General features: G+C 38.5%; 1 protein-coding gene across 2 annotated transcripts; it reads left to right on the forward strand.

Annotated features, from left to right (window-relative positions):
• Positions 1 to 4,863: 4,863 nt before the first annotated feature.
• On the forward strand, positions 4,864 to 20,493 carry Dsp1 (Dorsal switch protein 1). Of its 2 annotated transcripts, XM_012359395.2 has the most exons (7): positions 4,864 to 6,310; positions 6,479 to 7,723; positions 12,519 to 12,566; positions 13,873 to 14,091; positions 14,813 to 14,976; positions 15,794 to 15,968; positions 16,178 to 20,493. In XM_012359395.2, the coding sequence occupies exons 2-7, from the start codon at positions 7,022 to 7,024 to the stop codon at positions 16,295 to 16,297; spliced, it is 1,428 nt and encodes a 475-aa protein (XP_012214818.1). In that variant the 5' UTR covers positions 4,864 to 6,310; positions 6,479 to 7,021; the 3' UTR covers positions 16,298 to 20,493. The 2 variants fall into 2 exon arrangements, with proteins under 2 accessions (XP_012214818.1, XP_012214819.1); XM_012359396.2 differs by lacking the exons at positions 4,864 to 6,310; positions 12,519 to 12,566 and having other exon boundaries at positions 6,317 to 7,723.
• The last annotated feature ends 24 nt before the right edge of the window (positions 20,494 to 20,517 follow it).

Here is a 20,517-nt window from a genome sequence, read left to right on the forward strand (position 1 = left end):
GTAACATGTGAGATTAATGCAAATGCGCGCTTTTTTAATCCATTTTCCAAACTAATAATATAAAAAAATTACAATTACGAATAGAATGTATGATCAAAATACTTTACCTTATAGGTTAGAAATTCATAAATAAATCAACACATTCTTGTAATATTTACGACAATGCAAAGTGTATATCAATATAGCATTTTCGACAATCACAGCTAAAAATTTTATGTGTATAAATGAGAATTTTTCAACCTATTATCTTCTTACAAAAGTATTACTTTTTGCCAATACTGTCACGCTCAAACCATCTTAAAAATCGTTAAAACTAAATTAAATTTAATCGTTCAAGTGTGAATTGCAAATAAAATGCTAATAAATTATCTTGCAAGTTTCTTACATATGCTTTCAGTTTGAATGCAGAAAGTGTAGTGCAGCTGAAAAGGACAGACTTTGAAAAATATTAGTAAATGTATAATGTTTATCCAGATGAACACGTGATGGGAATTGAAGGCTATACAATTTTGTGACAAGTTTAGCTTTCAAAAGAGAACATTTGATCTCTTGATGTATTCGTATATCTCGTGATGATTCAATTGAATGCAAAGTTTATTATTCCTTGTCTACATAATAAAAACAGGTTAGTGCGCAAAAGAATAGTAGAAAAGATTTTAGTGACAACATTACTAATAGTTTCATTAATGGTGAAAAAAAGAGAAATATCTTGTTACATTCTGAGACTGTCTTATTAGTTTATTATTATGAAGGATAATTTTATTAATTTTTAAATTATTTTAGAAATGTTAATGAAACATACTTGTGAAACAAAACCTCTGATTTTCTTTAACTTTTAAAAATCTGCTGTGATCAGTTATCACTACATCTGAAGAATTTGTTCTCTTGACGTGAAAAACGTTAAATATTTTAATTTAATTCGGTCTTTAATAAGCTTAAAAAAGAATTAAATTTTCATACTTTATTTATAGCTTATATATTCCATTATCCTCGACGTGTGTACCTGCCGATTTCCAATAGGAACCTTGTTTGCTCTATGCTGTGTGTCCGGGACACCCTGTACTTAAATGAACGCTCATGTGTGTTACAACATTGTGCTCCGTCGTTTTTCAAGCCTCGCAAGCACTCACAAGCTTTAACGAAGCTTAAACTCATCCACACTGACTATGATATAGTCTACGTAAAGAAAAACACACAGCTGCAAACATTTTTTTTTAAACTCGATACAACATCTCTCCGATCGATTATCCGCAAAAGCACTCGGTCGGAACAAATCGCATCTCTCCCCGCGCTTCTCAAACCCCCTCGTTCGTTTTGGATAATAATCGGCTTTCTGTTGTACGCGCTAAGAATTATGAGTTAAAGTGAATTATCTAAGAAAGAAGAAGGAATTGCATCACCGCTGCATTGCAAGCGAACGTGTGAAACTTTTGTTTGGAAATCCTTTTTAATGAGTCGTAAAAAATGTAGGAGAAACAATTATTACGATTTCGCGCAGAATCAATTTTCTTAAAAGTTAATGAAAATCAGAGTGGCATTTTGTTGTACGAAGCAGTTTTTGTCTCGTATTTATCCAGAACTGTCTTTCCGTTAAAGAACTTGATTGAATGTAAAGAATGTTAAAAGAGTGTTGATATATGTACACACACGCGCGCGCACATAAAATATAACAATACAATTCAACAATCGAATGTTGGATTTTTGTTTTAATATTTCTTACATTCTATTCATTCGACACGCAAAAATTAAATGAATGAAGAAAGTTGAATAATCACGAATTGTAGTTTTGTATGACTTTTATTATACAGTTTTTGTCTCGTAATTTGTAAATCAAAATATTATAGCAAGAAAGGTTTTAAAAGACTAAATAAAAAAATCTGCAATTTTTCAATCCAAGCAATAGTTTTTGAGATACAAGAATTCAAAATTGTTTAATCAGATTCTATGATTGAGTAACTTATTTGTGAGCTGCGCATATAATAGTATTAGTGATCATGAATAAGTGACTGTTTAACCATAGAATCTAATTGGCCAATTTTAATCTAAACTATTGTTTAGATTAAAGAGTTGCAAAGATTTTTCTATTCAGTTTTTTAAAAACTTTCCTGTTGTAATATTTTGATTCGTGAATTACGGAACACCCTGTATAAAATGTCTGGCATAAAACCTAATCTTCCTTTTGTAAAGGTATATTTTTACTGAGGAAAAATGTGAGAACTGACTTAAAGATATGATATATCTTAATAGACAAATTTTGAAAAAGTTAATTTATTGTATATAAAATATGTATGAAGAACTTTCGCGTTTTAAAAGTTGGTTTTTTTATTATGTATTTTTTCCGGTAGAATGCGACAATTGTATCGCCACATGGCACGATTCGAAGCCTTCGAAAAGCAGATGGTACGATTTCTGCAGAAGGGTTCCCGCCATTGTGACACCATTGTTTCTATCCCGTGTGACCGCTCACGAATGCATTATATTAGATAAAGAGTTACGATACACATTTTGAATTTTCACGCGCAACGTATACGCGCGTATGACAAGTATGCGCGCATAGGTGCCAAAACATGAGAATCGAATGTGGGGATTAAATAAGGAAAGAACGCATTCTTCTTCTTCATTTATCTACATTGAGAGAAAAAATGATTGCAGAAACAATCGTCTTGTTATAATTTATAGTATTTTTTAGTGCCAATCATATTTTTATAAATGTTCTAACTATGCAAATTATGGCTAATTTAACATTGCGTCATAGTCGTTATAATTATAATATTAATTTATATAATCATATCGTACGATTGTTATACTTCAAAATGAGATTTTGTATAGCAAAATCTATTTGTTTATATTTATATTTAAATTTGTTATATATTACAGTAAAATTTTTATATTATATAAAAAATATACATGGTTGGCAACCACGCATATAAAGTTATATTGCTAACATAATAACAGTTTTTATTAAAAGTGAATATATTGACTAGAATTATTTTACTGTTTTATTATGGATCCAAGTATCACACATTTTTCTCTCATTGTCAGTGTAATGAATTAGGATCGACTTTTTCGGAATGCCAACAACAATTGAGACTCACAAAGAAGGTTGTAAAAAAAAACGGTTTTCAATTCATCTCGGGATATTGATCAAACTTTATTGAACGTTTTTACTACACATTAAAGTTATTTCGATTTTTATGGTACAAGTCGGATGTTTCGAATTTCCGAAGCTACGCATTAGTATTTTTTTTGGAAGCAATATACAAATATATTCCGAATGGAGTCGGCCAATCCAGTTTGGTCAGTGTTGGGCCACATTAACGTGATCGAGGAATTTGTGTTTAATCGGATTCTTCTTTTCCTTTTTTTTTTAAATATTCAATCTTTTCCGTATTCCGCATCTTTCGCTTTTCTTTTCGTTCCATTTCGTTCGAAATTTGCTAGGTTTACTTTACACACGCACACACACACATACACACGCACGCACGCACACAAGTTTTGTATGTACATCGTTAGGTTGCCAATGCTGGGCCCTGGGAATGCGCGATGGCTTTGTCTCTCTTCGTCTTTCTCATATCCTACCTCTCACCTCTCTGTGTACCCTCTCTCCCGCTCTTTCTCTTTCTCTCTCTCTCTCTCTCTCTCTCTCTCTCTCTCTCTCTCTCTCTCTTTCTCTCTCTCTCTTTCTCTCTCTCTTCCCCTCTAGCCTCGACAACGTCATTGCTTCCACTACCTCTGTCTCCCTCGCTTTCCCCGTCTCTCTTGCTCGCGCGTCTTATTGACCCGGACCAGGTTCTCTTCTCCTCTCTCTTCGATTCGCGCCAGGTTGTCCGCACCGACTCACTCGCCGCCTCACGACGGCAAGGGTGGCCCGGGGAAGTGGGAGGGTAGATGAGGAAACACAGGATAGCGGGGTACGGGAAGGACAGGTCCGACGCACAGGTCCCGCGATATACATTTTCATTTCATCTTCCTGGCGCGCTATCAGAGACAGAATGAGAAAGTAGAAGGGGGGAAAAAAAGAAGGAACAGTTCTTGGGGAGGGATTAAGAAAAATTTCGGCCGTTCCCCCGAGAGTGGTGATCGGCCGGTTTCTCTATCCGGTTTCGTGAGCGAATCGTGCGCGAGTCGGAATTCGCGATATTCGCGACTTCACCTTGCCGGCGAGGATATGTCGTAGGAGCGGCGTGCGCGTTACATTCTTGCAATTGTTTGTACGTCGGTAAAGAGATAATGAGGGAGGTATGAAGGAAGAACGAATAGCGCGGTGGGGTGGACCGTCGTAGTGGCGGATTGGAACTCGTTGCGCTCTTAACTTGTAATGAAGTATTTGGTCTTCCACCGAGTGACTAATCGCAGATATTTAAACGGAAAACAAATTATATTCTGCTAGTAGTAACGCAATCATCCGCGAAATCGATTTATGGAAAGTTACAGTTGATCGGCAATTAACGATATACAATCAGAGTTACGTCAGAAATTATGTTTATTAAAAATATTTCTTTCAAGGTAACGCATACAACACTTCGTACGGCTAGTTTGACTCGTATATAAATACGGTTCCGACTTGTTCCTTGGATTAGGCTTAGATTAGGTTTCGCGAGGGCACGATCCTCAGGGCAAATTCGGTTTGCTGAACGAAAAATTTCGGCGCTTTTGAAGGCTCTTCCGTATCGACCGACAAAGAGCGGCCCGTCACCGGTCGGTAAAGACAGCGGTATGCATCGCCGTCCTCGTCCTCGTCCTCGTCCTCGTCCTCGTCCTCGTGCGTATATACGGGAAAAAGGACGTGCGGCGAAGAACGAAAAGCAGGAAGCGTTGCTTGCCCGATGTGGGGCAAATTCCAGCGAGCTAGCGAGAGCGTAGCGGTGTAGCGAAACTAAGAAGGGTAAAAAAAAAGAGAAGAAAGAGGCAACGGAAGAAATAGCGCGCAATGACGACAAGGAGTCAGCCAGTCGGTCGCGATAGATGCGTCCCTCTCTCTTTCTCTCCCTCTTTCCCTTCTCTTTCCCTGCCTAAAAGTTGACCTCGAGTTTCAAGGGTAGAGAAGGGTTCGCAGTCGTTTCTACCTCTCTACACCCCACTCCTCTCTTTATATCTTACCGGTGGGACTATACGGAGAACCGCGTGTGACTCTCGAATTCTCTACGAACGGAGAGAGAACGAACGGAAGAGGAGAAAGCGACGTTGCCTGTAGCGTGACGATGGTAGACTCCCGCCATCCCCACCGGCGACATGACGCCGTTCGATTGGCCAGCGCGCTTAGGTTCTCCTTTGTGAGCGGGCGGGTGAAAGCGTGCTTGGCAACGTCGCGAGAGTTTGCCGGCGTCCGCTGGAAGGAAGGCTAAACTGATACAAGTGTGAGAGTCGGAGTGAGAGGGAAGAAGAAGGACAGAGACGGTTAAGCGGCGAACGAGACACCGGTAGAGGGGAGAGTGGGGAGAGCGGTAGGGAAAACCGAAAGGAGAGAGAGAAAGAGAGAGAGAGATCGTACGAACGCGTCCAGGCGGTTCGTTCTCGCCAGGTTCGCCCTCTGTGTGTGCGACGTCGCGTGTAGTGAGTCGGTAGAGGCAAGAGAGAAGCGAGTCGCGCGCGCGTATGCTTCTCCAATGTGAAAAAGCTATTACTATACTACTACTACTACTATTACTACTACTACTACACACTGCTACGGATTGCTGCTGCTACTAACACCACCACCATCGCCACCATCGTCATCATCAGCGGCGTGCTCGTCGGACGTACCGGCATCGCGTCAAACCAAAGCAAGTTGAAGCGCTGTGAATCTTGTGTGCGTGTAACGCGCGACAGGAACTCGGCGTCCCGTGGACGCCGCGCAATGTCCTCGCGTTGCGTCCAAGCGCCGTAAAGTCCGTCGTCGTCGATATCGAGACCCTCTCCGGCATTTATATCAAGGACACGGCGTGTACATCCGTATCCTTCGTCAGCGCCTCTGCTAGAAGACGGAACCACCGTACCCGTCGAACAAACGAGTCTTGCCGCGGGACACTATAGGAGAAAAGAGCGAGACAAACAAGCGAGTTAGACAGAGACCGAGAAACGGAGAAAAAGAGGAAAAGAGAAGAAGCCGAGAGAGAAAGAAGACGAAGCGGCGTGAGCGTCGACGTCGTTGCTCCTCGTCGTCGATGGTGGGGAGACAGAGAGAAAAAGAAAGAGCTAGAGGGTCGGAGAGAGAGAGCGTGCCCTCCCCTACCCATCCGCCCGCTCGTCTCCTCTGCCCACCGCCGTACCTACTCACGAAGCTAACGAACGGTCGAGCGTAGCGTCGAGTAGACCGCATCCCAAGTATAACGTACGTATATCCACGGGAACTGAAATAAGCGCACTGTGACGTGTTTTGTGTGTCTATTACGCGAGAAAAAGACGGGGAGCCGTTGTTCCGTTCGCGCTCACATACGAGGCAAGCACAGACGACGAGAAAAAGCAGCACAGTGATCGGTGTTTGTGATCTTTCTTTTAGGTGTAACCACCAGCGGCCGGCGGTTGAACGCCGACAGTGCCGTGTGACAGTGAGAACGCGTTTGAACGCGTGCGTGTGGCGCGTGTCTCTCCTATCCGACGCCGAAGCGTTCGTCCCAGGGAGTCCCGAGTGTGCGAATGTGAGGCAGACTTTGTATACGCGTGCCCGCGAAAGTGAGGGAGAGATAGAGAGTCCGCTCGCTCTGTGTGCACTGTGCATGCACGCGAGATGTTCCCGAGTATGAGCGTGCGAGTGAGCGCGCGCGTTGCGTGTGAGTGCTAAAAAGAGAAAGGGAGGGAGAAAGAAAGAAAGACAGAGAGAGAGAGAGAGAGAGAGAAAGAAAGAGAGGGAGAGAGAGAAAGACCGAGAGAGATTGAAAGAGAGAGAGAGAGAAAAGGAACGCTAACGCGTGGATGTGTGCGTCCGTGTGCGTGCGAGCAATTCCTCCCGTGCATCCTTCTTTCCCTCGCTGGTGTTGTATCACTGGCGGGTAAAACGAGAGGTTGAGGTGACGTACGAACGGACGTACTCGCGTGTACGGATATGTCGGAACATCACCGCGTGGCGGGTGGCTGGGGCACCGCAAGCCCGGGTAATCGAGAGGATGCCTCCGGCGGTGCCGCCTGGTGGCCTTCGGGTTTGAACGCCGTTTCGACCGAACAGCAGCAGCAGCAGCAGCAGCAGCAGCAGCAACAGCAGCAACAGCAACAAAATATACATCAACATCTAATGAATCAGCAGCAACAGCAACAACAGCAACAACAACAACAACTTGCTCAGCAGCAGCAGCAACAACAGCCGCAGCACCATCCGGACATCGTCCGTAGTACCGCTGCCGCCGTGAATCAACAGCTCTTTTCCTACAAAATGGCCTCCAGCTTCCAGAATCCGGCGACCACCGGCACAGCGTCGAGTCCAATCTCGACGTCCTCGCCGGTCGGCGGCGGCGCCGCATGCATGAGAGGTGGCTACGATTACAGGCTCGGTACAGCGCCAGGACCTGGACAAGGCGCCGCCACCGCTGGCGGTGGTGGTGCGGGTACCGGCGGTGGCGGCGGCGGCGCCGCCGGCACACCTTCCGCACCGCCCGGTGTACAGTGGTGGTATTCAGGGGCAGTCATGGACGCCGCCGCTCAGAACAACCTGCATCAGCAATTGCAGGGTCAACAACAGCAACAGCAGCAGCAGCAACAACATCTTTCTCCAATTACCACGCAAACGTCCACGCCTCCCGTTATGTCCCCGGTATGTTGCGAAGTACGAGTACAGTTACAACCCTTCTCGAGAAAAAAAGAAGGATTCCCTTTTTTCGAGCGGCTTCTTTCTCGTTCTCTCGGTAAACGGTGCGTCCGCCTCCCCTCTTTCACACCTTTAGAAATTTTGATAATCTTTGTAAATGCTTCCTCGTAACCGGAATGCCCACTTTTCGATCGCGACCGCCCTGTGCCTGAAACATCAACGATTCTCTGTGAATAGATAGACAAGTGAGAAAAGGCGGCGAAAACTAATACGTTAACCGTTCAATCGGACTGTGCCTTAAACGTCAGATTGAGGAATAAATAAAGAAGAGAGCAGGGGATCACTCCGTATCGAATAAAATGTACAAATGTATAAAAATCGAGTAATATCGAATTTGTGTCTCGTCGTCAAATCTCGCGATCAAATTAGCGCCGCACAATTTTCATTTAAAAAACCGACCGGTAATGGGATGATGTTTACACGACGTCTTTGTACTATATCGTAGTAATCGGCACACGTAGGCCCAAACATGACGACCTCGCTTTGCACCCTGTCCCTCCCCTCTCCCGTCGTTCTCTCTGTTCGCCGTCCTTTCAACTGCTTTCGCGCGCGCAGCAAGTGAACGAACGAGCGAGCGAGTGAGCGAGCGAGCGAGCGGGTGGCTGGTTGGTTGGCTGGCTGGCTGGCTATAATGCGAAGAAATATATCCGTTACGACCAGATGGCTACGCGGCGTTTTTGACAACTTTTCTGAACGACTCCTACGGGACGCGCGGGAAAGAGCCTGTTCATTTTAATTGTGATTTCTTACAGTCTTTGCTTGATCTTTAGGCGCCTTAGATGATTGGACTCTGGTTAGATGGGTTAATTTTATAATTAATTTTGAAGTTTTTGAAAAACAATTACGATTCGTTTTGTGTTAACAGGGTGAGAGGTACATTGAGTAATGTTTTGAATCAATTTGATTTTGTGTTAACTCTGTTGTTCTTTTATTCGGTAGCTACTTTAGGAAAAGAGAGAAAAAAGCACAAATGTGTTCTTTCTTTCTTGGCTAATGCTCTGGAGAGCCGATCTGGCTTTGTTCGTCGTTCTTTTCACCTCATGTCGCCACACATATACCCGACAGTTGGCGGTTTTTTTCCGAAATCGATCCGAAATCCGAATCGAATGTGTTTAGTATACGAGTCTTGACATGATTAATCCTTAATTGGTGAGATAGTGACTCCAGTGAAATATATTTGTGACAGCTTTAATACATGGACCAATTATTTTATATTATTTTTATTACTCGTATTTTGCTTTTTTCAATATAATATATAGATAAAATTGTTTTATTTGTCCAATTTAAAAAGAAAATATATTGTTTTACTTTTCAAGCATTAAAATAGTTCAAGAAATTGTTTTTTAAGTAAAAAGGATGGTTTTCATGCTTATTGCATTTGACTGGTTTTTAAATTACATCGCTTTACGAAGTTAAAAATTAAGATTTTTATCGGCGATAGTTCAGAAATTTGTATCATAAATATATCGGGATTTTTTTGGTTGTACTTTATTAGGTTTTTTTGAACAAAGAAAATATTATATGCTATACATACATTTTTCGTACTTTAATCAAGGCAGCATATAACATTTTCCTTGATCAACAAAACCTAATGAAGTACAACCAAAAAAATCCTGACATATCTAATATTTATGATGCGTATAAGAGACGAGGAAATATAGTCCATGGAAGTTTTGCTAAATTTTTTTTGCGTTTTCACGATATGGAAAAAGGAGTGTAATTGGGTAGAAAGATATTCGTTCTGGTAATGTGTTGAAATTTGTAGATGACGATAATTTTGTTAACTAAATTTTCTATTCTATATTAAAGGAAAACAGAAAAAACATCAACAATATATAATGATTAGATTAAATAGGCAAGTTCGTCGTATGTCGATACCTTGAACGTGGAACAGGTTTTAATGTAAACTACATCGAATGTGAAATGTTGCTTATATACACATGGATCAATCGCACTTTCTTCATATATAAATTTTGTATATTTATTACGGTCAATTTTCGACGCAAGGTCAATATGACTTATGCAAGAGAAATGCTAAAAATTTAAGAACACCGAAGCGTTTCAAGAAATAATTTATTTGCGTTTCTTGGGAAGCGCAAACGATTGACCAATCGACTCTTCGATCTGCTTCAACTCGATGAGATCAAACTCGTTTGGTTGTTGTCTCGCCCAAAAATTCTTCAGTCCACTCTACAGAGCTATTCTTATCAAGTTCCAGTTACAAATTGCGGAAAGAACAAATTTATTGGGATACATAGATTTTTCGCCTTTTTGTCATAATCCAATATCGATGTATGCAGTGAGAGGCCAGGCGTTTTTCAATTATCATATCAATGGAGTCCGGTAGAGCGGGACCCGGGTTTTCGCGCGTCTCGCCGTTCACGTTTCCATCCTGACTCGCACGCGCGACTCTCACCCCGTCGTGTCCGCGTCCGTCCGTTCGCCCGTCTGTACATCCGCCGTCCGCTATTGATTCTGGGTTTCGTGCGGCCTTCTTCGTAAGTGCGTTCGCGTTCAGCGAGTTGGTTGGTATCTCGTTCTCGTTCTTTTTCATTTCGCGATTTGATTTTGCGGCGTGTGAATAGTCTATTCTTAATATAAAAAAAAGCCACGACAATTGTAAAATCCGAAATTTAATTACTCGAGAGGCCGACACGAATCGATGGAAGTGCATTATTAATACGATACGGAAATAATGCAAAACTGTAAAATAAGTAGACAAAGATTGAAAGAGAATTCCAAAACAACTGCTAAGCAGAGTAGACTAAAAAATTTGACTAAAATAAGGAAACGACGTAAGGAACATGAAATATTTCCCACTTGATTATACACATATTCTGCATTGTTTTACATTTTATTTAGTTAGATTAAAGAGATATACATCTTTAATAGTAACTCTAGGGCGTTAATTAAAATTACTTTATGATATTAACTACATTAGATGTATTAATTTTTTGATAGACGTGAATTAGAATTCTTGGAAATTAATTTTAATTTTTCTGAAATGTCTAGGAAACGCAATCTCCTCCGTTTTATCAGTTTATACGCGTTTGTAAAAGCAGAAATTGAATTTTTCCCTCGATGCAAGATTGAAATAAATTTGAGGTTGTGCCATCTTCTATCTAAAATGCTCTATCTTAAGCATTGATATTGACAATGGATATCGAAATCACTCACGATTTTCTCTTAGCATGAGATCGCAAGCAGATGATCGGAGTTCATAATAGTGTAATGAAAGCGGAATCTTGTTCGGAATGTGTTAGGCTTTACACGAAGATTCTCGTATGAAAGTTGATGAATGATTCGTCAGATTATGCATTTTTGAGGTTATAATTTTTGATATGCAATTCGCTATTTGTGTTTGGAATTTTTTTTCAACGAATTTTTCACTGAAAGATGTTATATACGTTAATGAATAGATAATTTATCCCAAGTTCTATTTACAATGTTATAAAATATTATTGAATATATAAAAATTATAAAATATTTAAAATTATTAATAAAATTTTACATTGTTACGGAAGACGGAAAATTTTCGATTTTTAGTTAAAAATATAGTATACAAGATTTAGGAAATCGGTTTTTTGACTTACAATTAGCGTGAACGCTACGCTGACAAATGAGAAACGATGTAGTTTTATTGAAACTTTTTAAAAATTGATCTTAGCACAGAGGATGTGTATCGAGTTGATGTCAAAGTTTTAACCGGAGTACAATTTACGCTTTTATTAACAGACACGTGATAATGCTTCTCGACAATGAAAGTGTTCTAAAGCTCTAAAGTATACATTTGAGAGTAAGTCTCGAAAGGGAATAATCGTTAGTGTTTATTTGAGAGGAACACTATCGAGTTTCACTCGACAATCAAGAATCGTACTTACAAGTGGATACAGAAAAGTAGAGAGTTATTCTCTCATTCTTACCTCTTTTTACTTCTGCGAATTACTCCCAAATAGAGAGATTTCTTTTTATTCGAAATTTCATTATATTACTTTCGCGGATTAAGAAAATTCGTGTCGCAGAGTGTTTACGGCGAAAGTATTTTCGGGCGCGAAAGAACACCTGCCGAACAAACGGAACCGCAATACTGCCCGCAAACTCGGAGCTTTTCTTTCCCCTTTTTTCGTCGTTCGTAAGAGATGACTTGACGTAAACATCTGGCCTGGTTACATGCTGGACGTTAATTTTATTTCCACCGTCGTGAACATAGGAAACCGTACACCGTAATGCAACGCCTGCGGCCCGAGAAGCATCAATTTTTAATCCCTTGCATATCGCAACGAGCGCATAGAATGTTGTTGCATGGAAAAGTACGCGGGAAAACGAGAGGAAGAATAACACTGATCGCTCGACTGAAAAAAAGTTTCTTGCATTTTGTCTTTGTTGTCTTGTTCGAAGAAAAAAAAATTTTGAAAAAAAAGAAAATGGATAAAATAGTTCTAAGAATTGGATTTTAATTGATTAAAGTCAAACATAATCAATTAAGTCAGTACATATGATGTATATTTTGTGTAATGCGATATATTGGGGCAGCCCCATAAATAATGCGAGTTTTTTCCATGATTTCCTATTCGTCAAGCTTTATTCTGTAAACGAAATGCGGAAGCAAATCTGTGCGCGCTTGGAGTACAAGTGGTTTCCGTTCCGTTCTAAAAATATATATATACAGAGCACACCCGCATTACTTATGGAGCAACTCAATAACAAAGTCGATTCTACATAGTAGTTATTTTGCCGGCAGATCTCACATCCGCACGTAGGTCAACTAGATTTCCGATTATTTCTACAGGTACGTGGTAACTATTATTATCCGCAATCTGGAGTAATAAGGGTCGGTATATTGTACGCATAATACAGAGTAGAGATGTGGTATATCATATTATATTCGAAGGCCTGAGAGTGAGCGTATACACTAGCTTTTACACGTACTAATGTATACAGCATAAATATATAAATTACAGTTTGCGAGATGATGTATTTCACAAGAGTATATAAAGTCGTGTACAACCTAACCTAACCTAACCTAACCTAAAAATGGTTATTTCACAAATGTGTACATGTGTTTTGCTTTCAACTTTGCAAAGGCTGTTATGTCGATGGCCGTAAAAATGAAAATGTAAACGAATATCTTGTTTCTTTTTTTTTTGTAACGATGAATGTATGTGTGTTTAGTATGTATGTTTCTCATTCAAATCGATAAAATGTGCTTGTCAAGTCTATCATAGTTTTCTGTAATAAAATGCGATTTAGCCGGGGGTGGCTGGCCCTTTCCCCGGCTTGGTGCTGAGAAGACAAATAAGCTTTACGTGAAATATCTATATTTATTACAAATATGATAATAATACAATATCCAACTTCACTCGCGGTACTTCACTGTTGTACGTTACATTATATGTAATAATAGCGAAGTAATTATACACATAATGATAATGCCATATGATATTGCACGTACGTACAATATAATTGACCATTGTTACTTGGCAAAATCAAAAACGCGCGTTTGTACGGCGAGCATTGTTACGTGTGTCTCATTGTCAATGTGAGATCGCGGGCCGCAGCCGTTCATTAATTTAACACGCAAGTCGTATTACATAAAGTGCGTAATTACATATCTCAGTTGTCACGAATAATTTATTAAATTCGTTCGTACCAAGTCTAAACGACTAAGCTTTTGCAATTTGCCATCTCTCTGCAAATGTTCACTTTTTTTTTTCACGATTGCATTCGCTCTCTGCGAGCTAGTAATATGCGATGAGTTCTAATTTTACTTCTCATGCAAATTTCTCACGAAGTTATACGATGGTACATTTTACTTGGTATAATAATACACCAATTTTTTTTTTCAACTTGAAAATTTTTATGTCAGAAATTTGAATTTTGTTGAATATCAAATAGAAGACAGCTTCTCTAGCTCTGATTTTATAATTTTACTTCTTTTTTTATGTAAAAATAGAAGATTTCTATTTTTAGAAGTCTCCTTTGATACAAAAGTAGAAGCTATCGCTGTTGTTATGACTTGTTGTTCAAAAGCGTTAATAATTTTGTTACTTTTTGTGGCAGCATTTTGCATTGTACGTCGTTTGCTTGGATTTCAGCACCAAATACAGCAACTACCGCAAAACAATCTTCAACAAAATAACGCTCAGAGCTTGCAGCGAGACAATATGCCGAGAGGAAAAGATTCGAAGCCAAGAGGACGGATGACAGCGTATGCGTTCTTCGTCCAGACATGTCGTCAGGAACACAAAAAGAAGCATCCCGAAGAGAAGATCGTCTTCCGGGAGTTCTCCAAAAAATGCGCATTGAGGTGGAAGGTGAGATATCTTTAGATTTACTGTGCGCCGTGCAATAAATAGTATTTAATATATAAAGGAAATTTTTTATAGATATAAATAATATATAAATATGTAAGTAATTTTTGTATAGATGATTTTAACACAAAAAATTTGAGGTAATTTGTTATATTTTTTTGTTTATAATTTTAATTCTTTTAAATAATTGAACTTACAAATTTTTTATGCAATATATAATGATAAAATTTCTTATATGAATAATAGACAATTTTTTTCGCGGCTTGAAATGCAAGCGAGATTGAAAAACGTAATGTTTTGTCGAAAGTTTCTCAAATTTTTTCGCGTGATCTTCGAATAAATAATGCGCGACTGGCACGTTGCGTCTCGTTAAACTGTCAATCTTCATTTCTTGCAGTGGAATCAAAATTATCGCCAAGAACAATAGTCAGTAATGCAAAAGCCTTTAATATTGTAATATCGTTGATTAGAAGCACATCTACAGCGTGCGCGCATAATACATTTAATATTTTGTAAACTGCAATTAAAAAGAAACATTTATTTTTAAATAGTTAAAAATTATATCTTATGCTATTCTCAAAATACATTCCATTATTAATGAAACAATACATTTGTAGTTGGAAAAATTGTATTTTTATTAATTTAAATCTGAGAATATTGAGAGATCGACAGTATAGAGATATTAACGTTGCATATACTTAACATTGAATATTTTGTGTCGTAGACTATGTCAGACATAGAAAAGAAGCGTTTCCACGAAATGGCAGAAAAAGATAAGAAGAGATACGACGCGGAGATGCAGAACTACACGCCGCCTAAGGGGGAAAATAAGGGCAGAGGCAAGAAACGCAAACACATCAAGGATCACAATGCTCCCAAGAGATCGCTGTAAGTTCTCGCATTTATACATCTCCACATTGTATCTTGTTGAAGAAAAAAAATTTGCTGATTAATATTTAGTCGTTTCAGTATCAAGAGAAGTGCAATCGCGCGCTAATCTGTGTTTCATGTCGAAAAGTGTCGGTGAACGTTGCAGTAGGTCGACTAATATTCTCAGGAAATTAAATTAATCTTTCAGTTACATGGGAAATGGAGACTACGCCAAACTGCACAACTGTCTCACAAGAGCTATTTTCAAATGTTAGATTGAGACAAAAGAAGGAAGCGTCATAGTGCTTGTTAACATTTTTCGGCATGAATAAGAGAAGCGCGAATGCACTGTTTTTCGGACGCATTTTCGCGTTCGGCACTCAAACGATTAAATACGTAATGAAAAACGTAACGAAAAGAGAGAATTGGTTTGAAAATTTAAATGAAATATTTTTTTTTTGAAACTTTAATCGTACTTTGAGAGATTTATGTGACTTGAATTTGTTTTACTCATAATTGATATATCTTGGATTTTTCTATATTGATTCCTCTAAATAAAATATTTATTATTCTAGTAAAAATTATTTAACTTGTCCAACTTATATTTTTCTAAAGATTGACGAGATATTATTTTTGAGAAAATAATGAAATAAAAAGTTTGCTTTATAATCATAGCTACTTTTTAAAATAAAATTTTAATTTTTTTAAATTGAGTTTCGAGTAATTTCGCAATAAAATTATTTTTATATTTTTGTATAGGAAGGTGATTTTGTAGGCCGCTATAGTTTAAACTGTTCGAATATTTATAGAATTTCATAATAATTAATTCAATCAGGTCCGCTTTCTTCTGGTTCTGCAACGATGAACGCGGCAAGGTGAAAATGTTGAATCCCGAATATGGCGTAGGCGATATAGCTAAGGAATTAGGCAAGAAATGGTCGGACGCAGATCCCGAAACCAAATCGAAATACGAGGCTATGGCGGAGAAGGACAAAGCTCGATATGAAAGGGTAACATATCCAAATTTAGCGAAACTTTACCTTTTTTAATCTTTCATCGAGATTCTTACGTCAGAAATAAGAAATTTTCTTGCGCGCTATATATCGGAATAAATTTCTCGATATGTCGCGACTCATTCTCGATAAAATAAATGAAACTTGCCGAAGACGATTTTTTTCAGTGCGCGAGCGCAATAAGATGAAATAATTTTCTCCCGCAGGAAATGACGGCGTACAAAAAGAAAATGCAAAATGACGGTGCACCGGTGGTCGGGGGAGCGCCGGCGAATCAAACTGTAAAAAGCGACAGTGAAGAGGAATATAGGGAAGACGACGAATAGCGGATGCACGTCGAAATTTCTTCATCTATCACCCCGTGTCCTTCATCCTGAAAGCATACCTCACCTACTGTACGTACCATTGACCTTAGCGTGAGCGTACTTACACCACCATTTACTAGAACAAAGTAACTAACCACCAAGCAACCAACCAACAAACCAAGCTCTCCAACAATTCCCACCAATCTCCTAATTTTTTTTTTTTCCCGATTATTTACGATAATGATAAAGTTATCCGCGCTAATTACGATAATTATTTTAAAAGGAAAAACTGGTATGTGTGAGTGCTGCGCGAGCGTGAACGACAGAGCGAGAGAGGATTATTGTGTGCGTGAACATTTGTACTTTAACATATTGATAGTAAGGATGATGTAAAGTGGCTAGTAGGATAGCGGAAGAAAGAAAAAAAAAAAAAAAGAAAACAGAATTATGACAAAAAAGCATAAAGCGGGAAGAGATAGATAAGAAGCAGGCAGGGTTGCCCACACTTTCTCTATTCAAACGGAAGGCGCAGGGGCTCAATCATTGTTGACTTTGCTCTGTCGACGCTATGTTGCGAGCTACGTAGTTTAGTTTACTAGTGACGAAACACCGCGATAATTGATTGTTCCGTAGCGAGGATCGTAGAGACGATTGTCATCTCGCTGAGTTTTTGAAATTTCTTCCGCACGCAAAAGTTATTCTTTTCTTTTTCTCTGTCGTTCGTCTCACCGTCTCGGAAATCGAATTCTCGGCGATATCTCATCGCTCTCTCGGATCCTCGTTCTCGAGAGGGACTGGTCGCGTTGCGTTGTTACAAAATTAATATTGTATTGTATTTCGGGGATTTTTTTTGAGTTCAGTTTCAGTTGGGTTGAGTTTTATTCAGTTCAGTTCAGTTCAGTTCAGTTCGGTTCAGTTCAGTTTAATTCAATTCAATCATCGCCGGCGTTGTGACACAACGCATACGCTCATACTTGACAACACATGAACACACACACACACACACACAACCACACACACAAAAACACACAGGCTATCATTGTATATCCTTGTACAGAGAGCTTCGTTTCTTCTTTCGTATATTTTTAGCGAATCGATCATATTGAGAACGTGTGCCGGGGGCATGGGGCCGCTTTACGCATATTTGCGAATATATAATTGATTTGATCATGTTTCTCGTAGTAGTTATAAGTACGTTTAGAATTAAGTGTACGTGTATCTTGTAATGCAGAATTTTGAATTCTCTGCGACTCTATGTTTTTTTAGCGTGCGATGTACTTTTTTCCGACACACTACAGCGCTGTTATGAGCTACGAGCCACCACCAGTGATTGAGCCTTAATTATATAGCCGATGAGCCATCGCTCGATGCAATGAATTGAATCGAGAGAGAAACTGCGTGCCAGAGAGGAAAAAGGAGGAGAGAAAGAATGTGTGTGCGTGTGCATGTAGCTCGCAACTTCTATTAGATCGTTGCATATGAGATGTCGCTCTTTTGAAAAGTAATCATATTTTAATAATCAAGTATCATGTATCGTGTTGATCCTTTTACGAAAGTATGCTTTAGTTTTTGCGGAGCGTTTGCGCTTTCCTCAATTTATAAAAGAAAATTTTTTAGGGCAAAAAAAAATTTAATACGTTTATTTTTTTGGTTTTAAACTTGGATATTATATTAATATTAATTATTACGATTAATTATTTAATTCTATTATATAATACAATAATATTTGTCACTCATCTTTGAAATTATCGTAATGAAATTATCATTAGTATGCATCCTTTCCAACATCTCCACAGCTCCTCGTAGGACAATGGGATACGATTCCAATTACGATATGTCTAATCAGTATGTCAATTGACCATCAATTTGCACAACTGTCGGCCCAAATTTTGCGAAGAGAAGTTAAATATAAAATTAGTTGTACAAATCAATTTGCGGTAGAAATTCTACACTTTGAAAGAGTCGCGTAGTAACACGGAGGGGAATTAATCCTTTGCAGTTCGCGTACTTTTTGCGCCTGTTAGAAATAACGTCGGAAACTTCTAGATGATGTTAGGTAAATTATAATACGGTATTATCTCATTAATTCATTTTTATCAGTGATTTGAAAACAATGTTATCGGTTGCTTGCCGCCGGAGCAGAACGTCTTTAAGCATTACGCCAGCAATACTGACAATTGGAGCGAGAGGTTGATATAATACAAAGGATTTAATATTTTTTGAAGTTTTTATAGTTCATTGAAACGATCATAGCTTTTTATTTTGAGAAGATTAGTCGCAATTTTATTTTGACGATACGTACTGGGTTGTGTAATAAGTAATTTTACACTTTTTTAAATCAATTTGTCTACTTCTTTTTGTTAAGCAAAACGCAATTTTATTAAAAATGAAGATTAAATATTCGCTTATCGAAGTTATCGCATTTCGCCCGTATTATGATTTTTTTTCATTGGGCGTAAAAAACAATACACTTTATTACACAACCCGGTGGAGAGAAATTATACGATATATATTTCGTTTCTCCGGAAACTGTTTGGAAATTATTTATGCAAAATCGACATTTCATATGCAAGGGCCTAAAATATTGAATCAAAATTAGTAGCACGATATTCCAGCGTCATGAAACAGCAAGTATCGCGCCGAGTGCTTACTTACAAAACGACGATTGTTATACTCATGTAATTGAGATTCCATTTTCACCGTAAACACTCGTACTGTCGGCAGTTCGTCCCCACAGTCTTATATCATTTTTGAACAATCTTGTAACTTTATTTCTGTTAAAATGTTTCTACAAATCGGTCATAACGCGAACGTACTAAGCGTCTTACTGTTCATTTTATTGATGTGCACAAAATTAGTTTTTTTACGAACTTGACTTGGACAGCAAAATCACGTTTGTTTCTTTCTTTTTTTTTTTTTTTTTTTTTTCGCTTTAATGTCGCTTTAATGCATCGCAAAGAACGACGTTTTGTACTTTGTTCTCTATCGACTCTCTCTCTCTTTCCCTCTCTCTTTCTCTCTTTTTCTTTCCCTGTTTTTTTTCAAGTCCGATGTTAAAATGGTCCCTACCCCTTGCCATCGCCATTCTTCCTTCCACATTCGTTTTTAATTCACTAAAGAAGACAAAAAAAAGTAGTAAAATACGTTTGAATCTCTCGTCTCAAGACCCACGCGAATAATATAATATAATCACCGTTTGACTTCGTTGAATCATGTTATTGAGAGTCGAATTAAATAGGAAATAAGCTCTCCAAGAAGAAGGGCGTTTCTCTCTGTCTTGTACTGCCTCGAGCCATCTGGTGTACAGCAGGTTGTATTATAATAAATTATTGTGGTTTCTTGTAATATTAACATTCCTAGATCCTATGTAGCGTGTACAGCAGATTCTAATCACAGTTCGGATTAGAGAGAGGGAAACCGAGAGGAGCTCTGACAATGAGTAGTAATGTGCCGAAGTGGTAGGAAACAAGATAAAAGAAAGAAAAAGAAAAGAAAAGGAAAAAAAAAAAAAATAGGATCACACTGCGTTCTTCATCATTGTCTGTCCTGTGAATAAACGGATAAATATATATAAATATATGGAATGTCATATGTTTATATTTATTTATCTCTATATATTCATGTCAATTTTTTCGAAGCTTTATTATGATCAGACTGACACTCGTGTGTATTTGGAGATATTTGGCTCTCAGCGGTTTAAAAATCACCATCGCTTCTCTTAATGCGTTCAATCTCTTCGTCTATCTCATCCTCCCGTTCTCTTTCCTTTCCTTTTCCGGAGCATCGTCTCACATTGTCGACATGAAAGAAAAAGAAAAAAACGATTCTAACGATCGATCGCGATGAGCAAAACGTATGAAAAGGAACTTGTTTTCTAGAGGGACTTAGGGACGCGGATAACAAACGATTGTAAAATATCAAATTGTAATATTTTAATACTTACTGATTTGCAGATGTGCATAATTTTAACATATAGCTGATTATAAAAAAAAAAGAAAGAGCGAATTGTAACTGATACTGATATTGTGTGAGACACGGTATCCGTTCGATGGACAGTTGAATAAAGAAAGAAAAAAAAGGAAGAAATGGAATATTCGAAAAAGATCATGACATGAATTTCCTGTGTTATACTACTACTAGGGGAATTATGATAGTTACACGAGAAGAAATGTTTGTTTTGTATATCTCTTAGGGATAAATAAACTTTTCAAAAAATATATCTTTTGACCTTGGCTCTTATT

This window comes from Linepithema humile, chromosome 6, assembly GCF_040581485.1.
Source record: "Linepithema humile isolate Giens D197 chromosome 6, Lhum_UNIL_v1.0, whole genome shotgun sequence".
NCBI lineage: Eukaryota > Metazoa > Arthropoda > Insecta > Hymenoptera > Formicidae > Linepithema > Linepithema humile.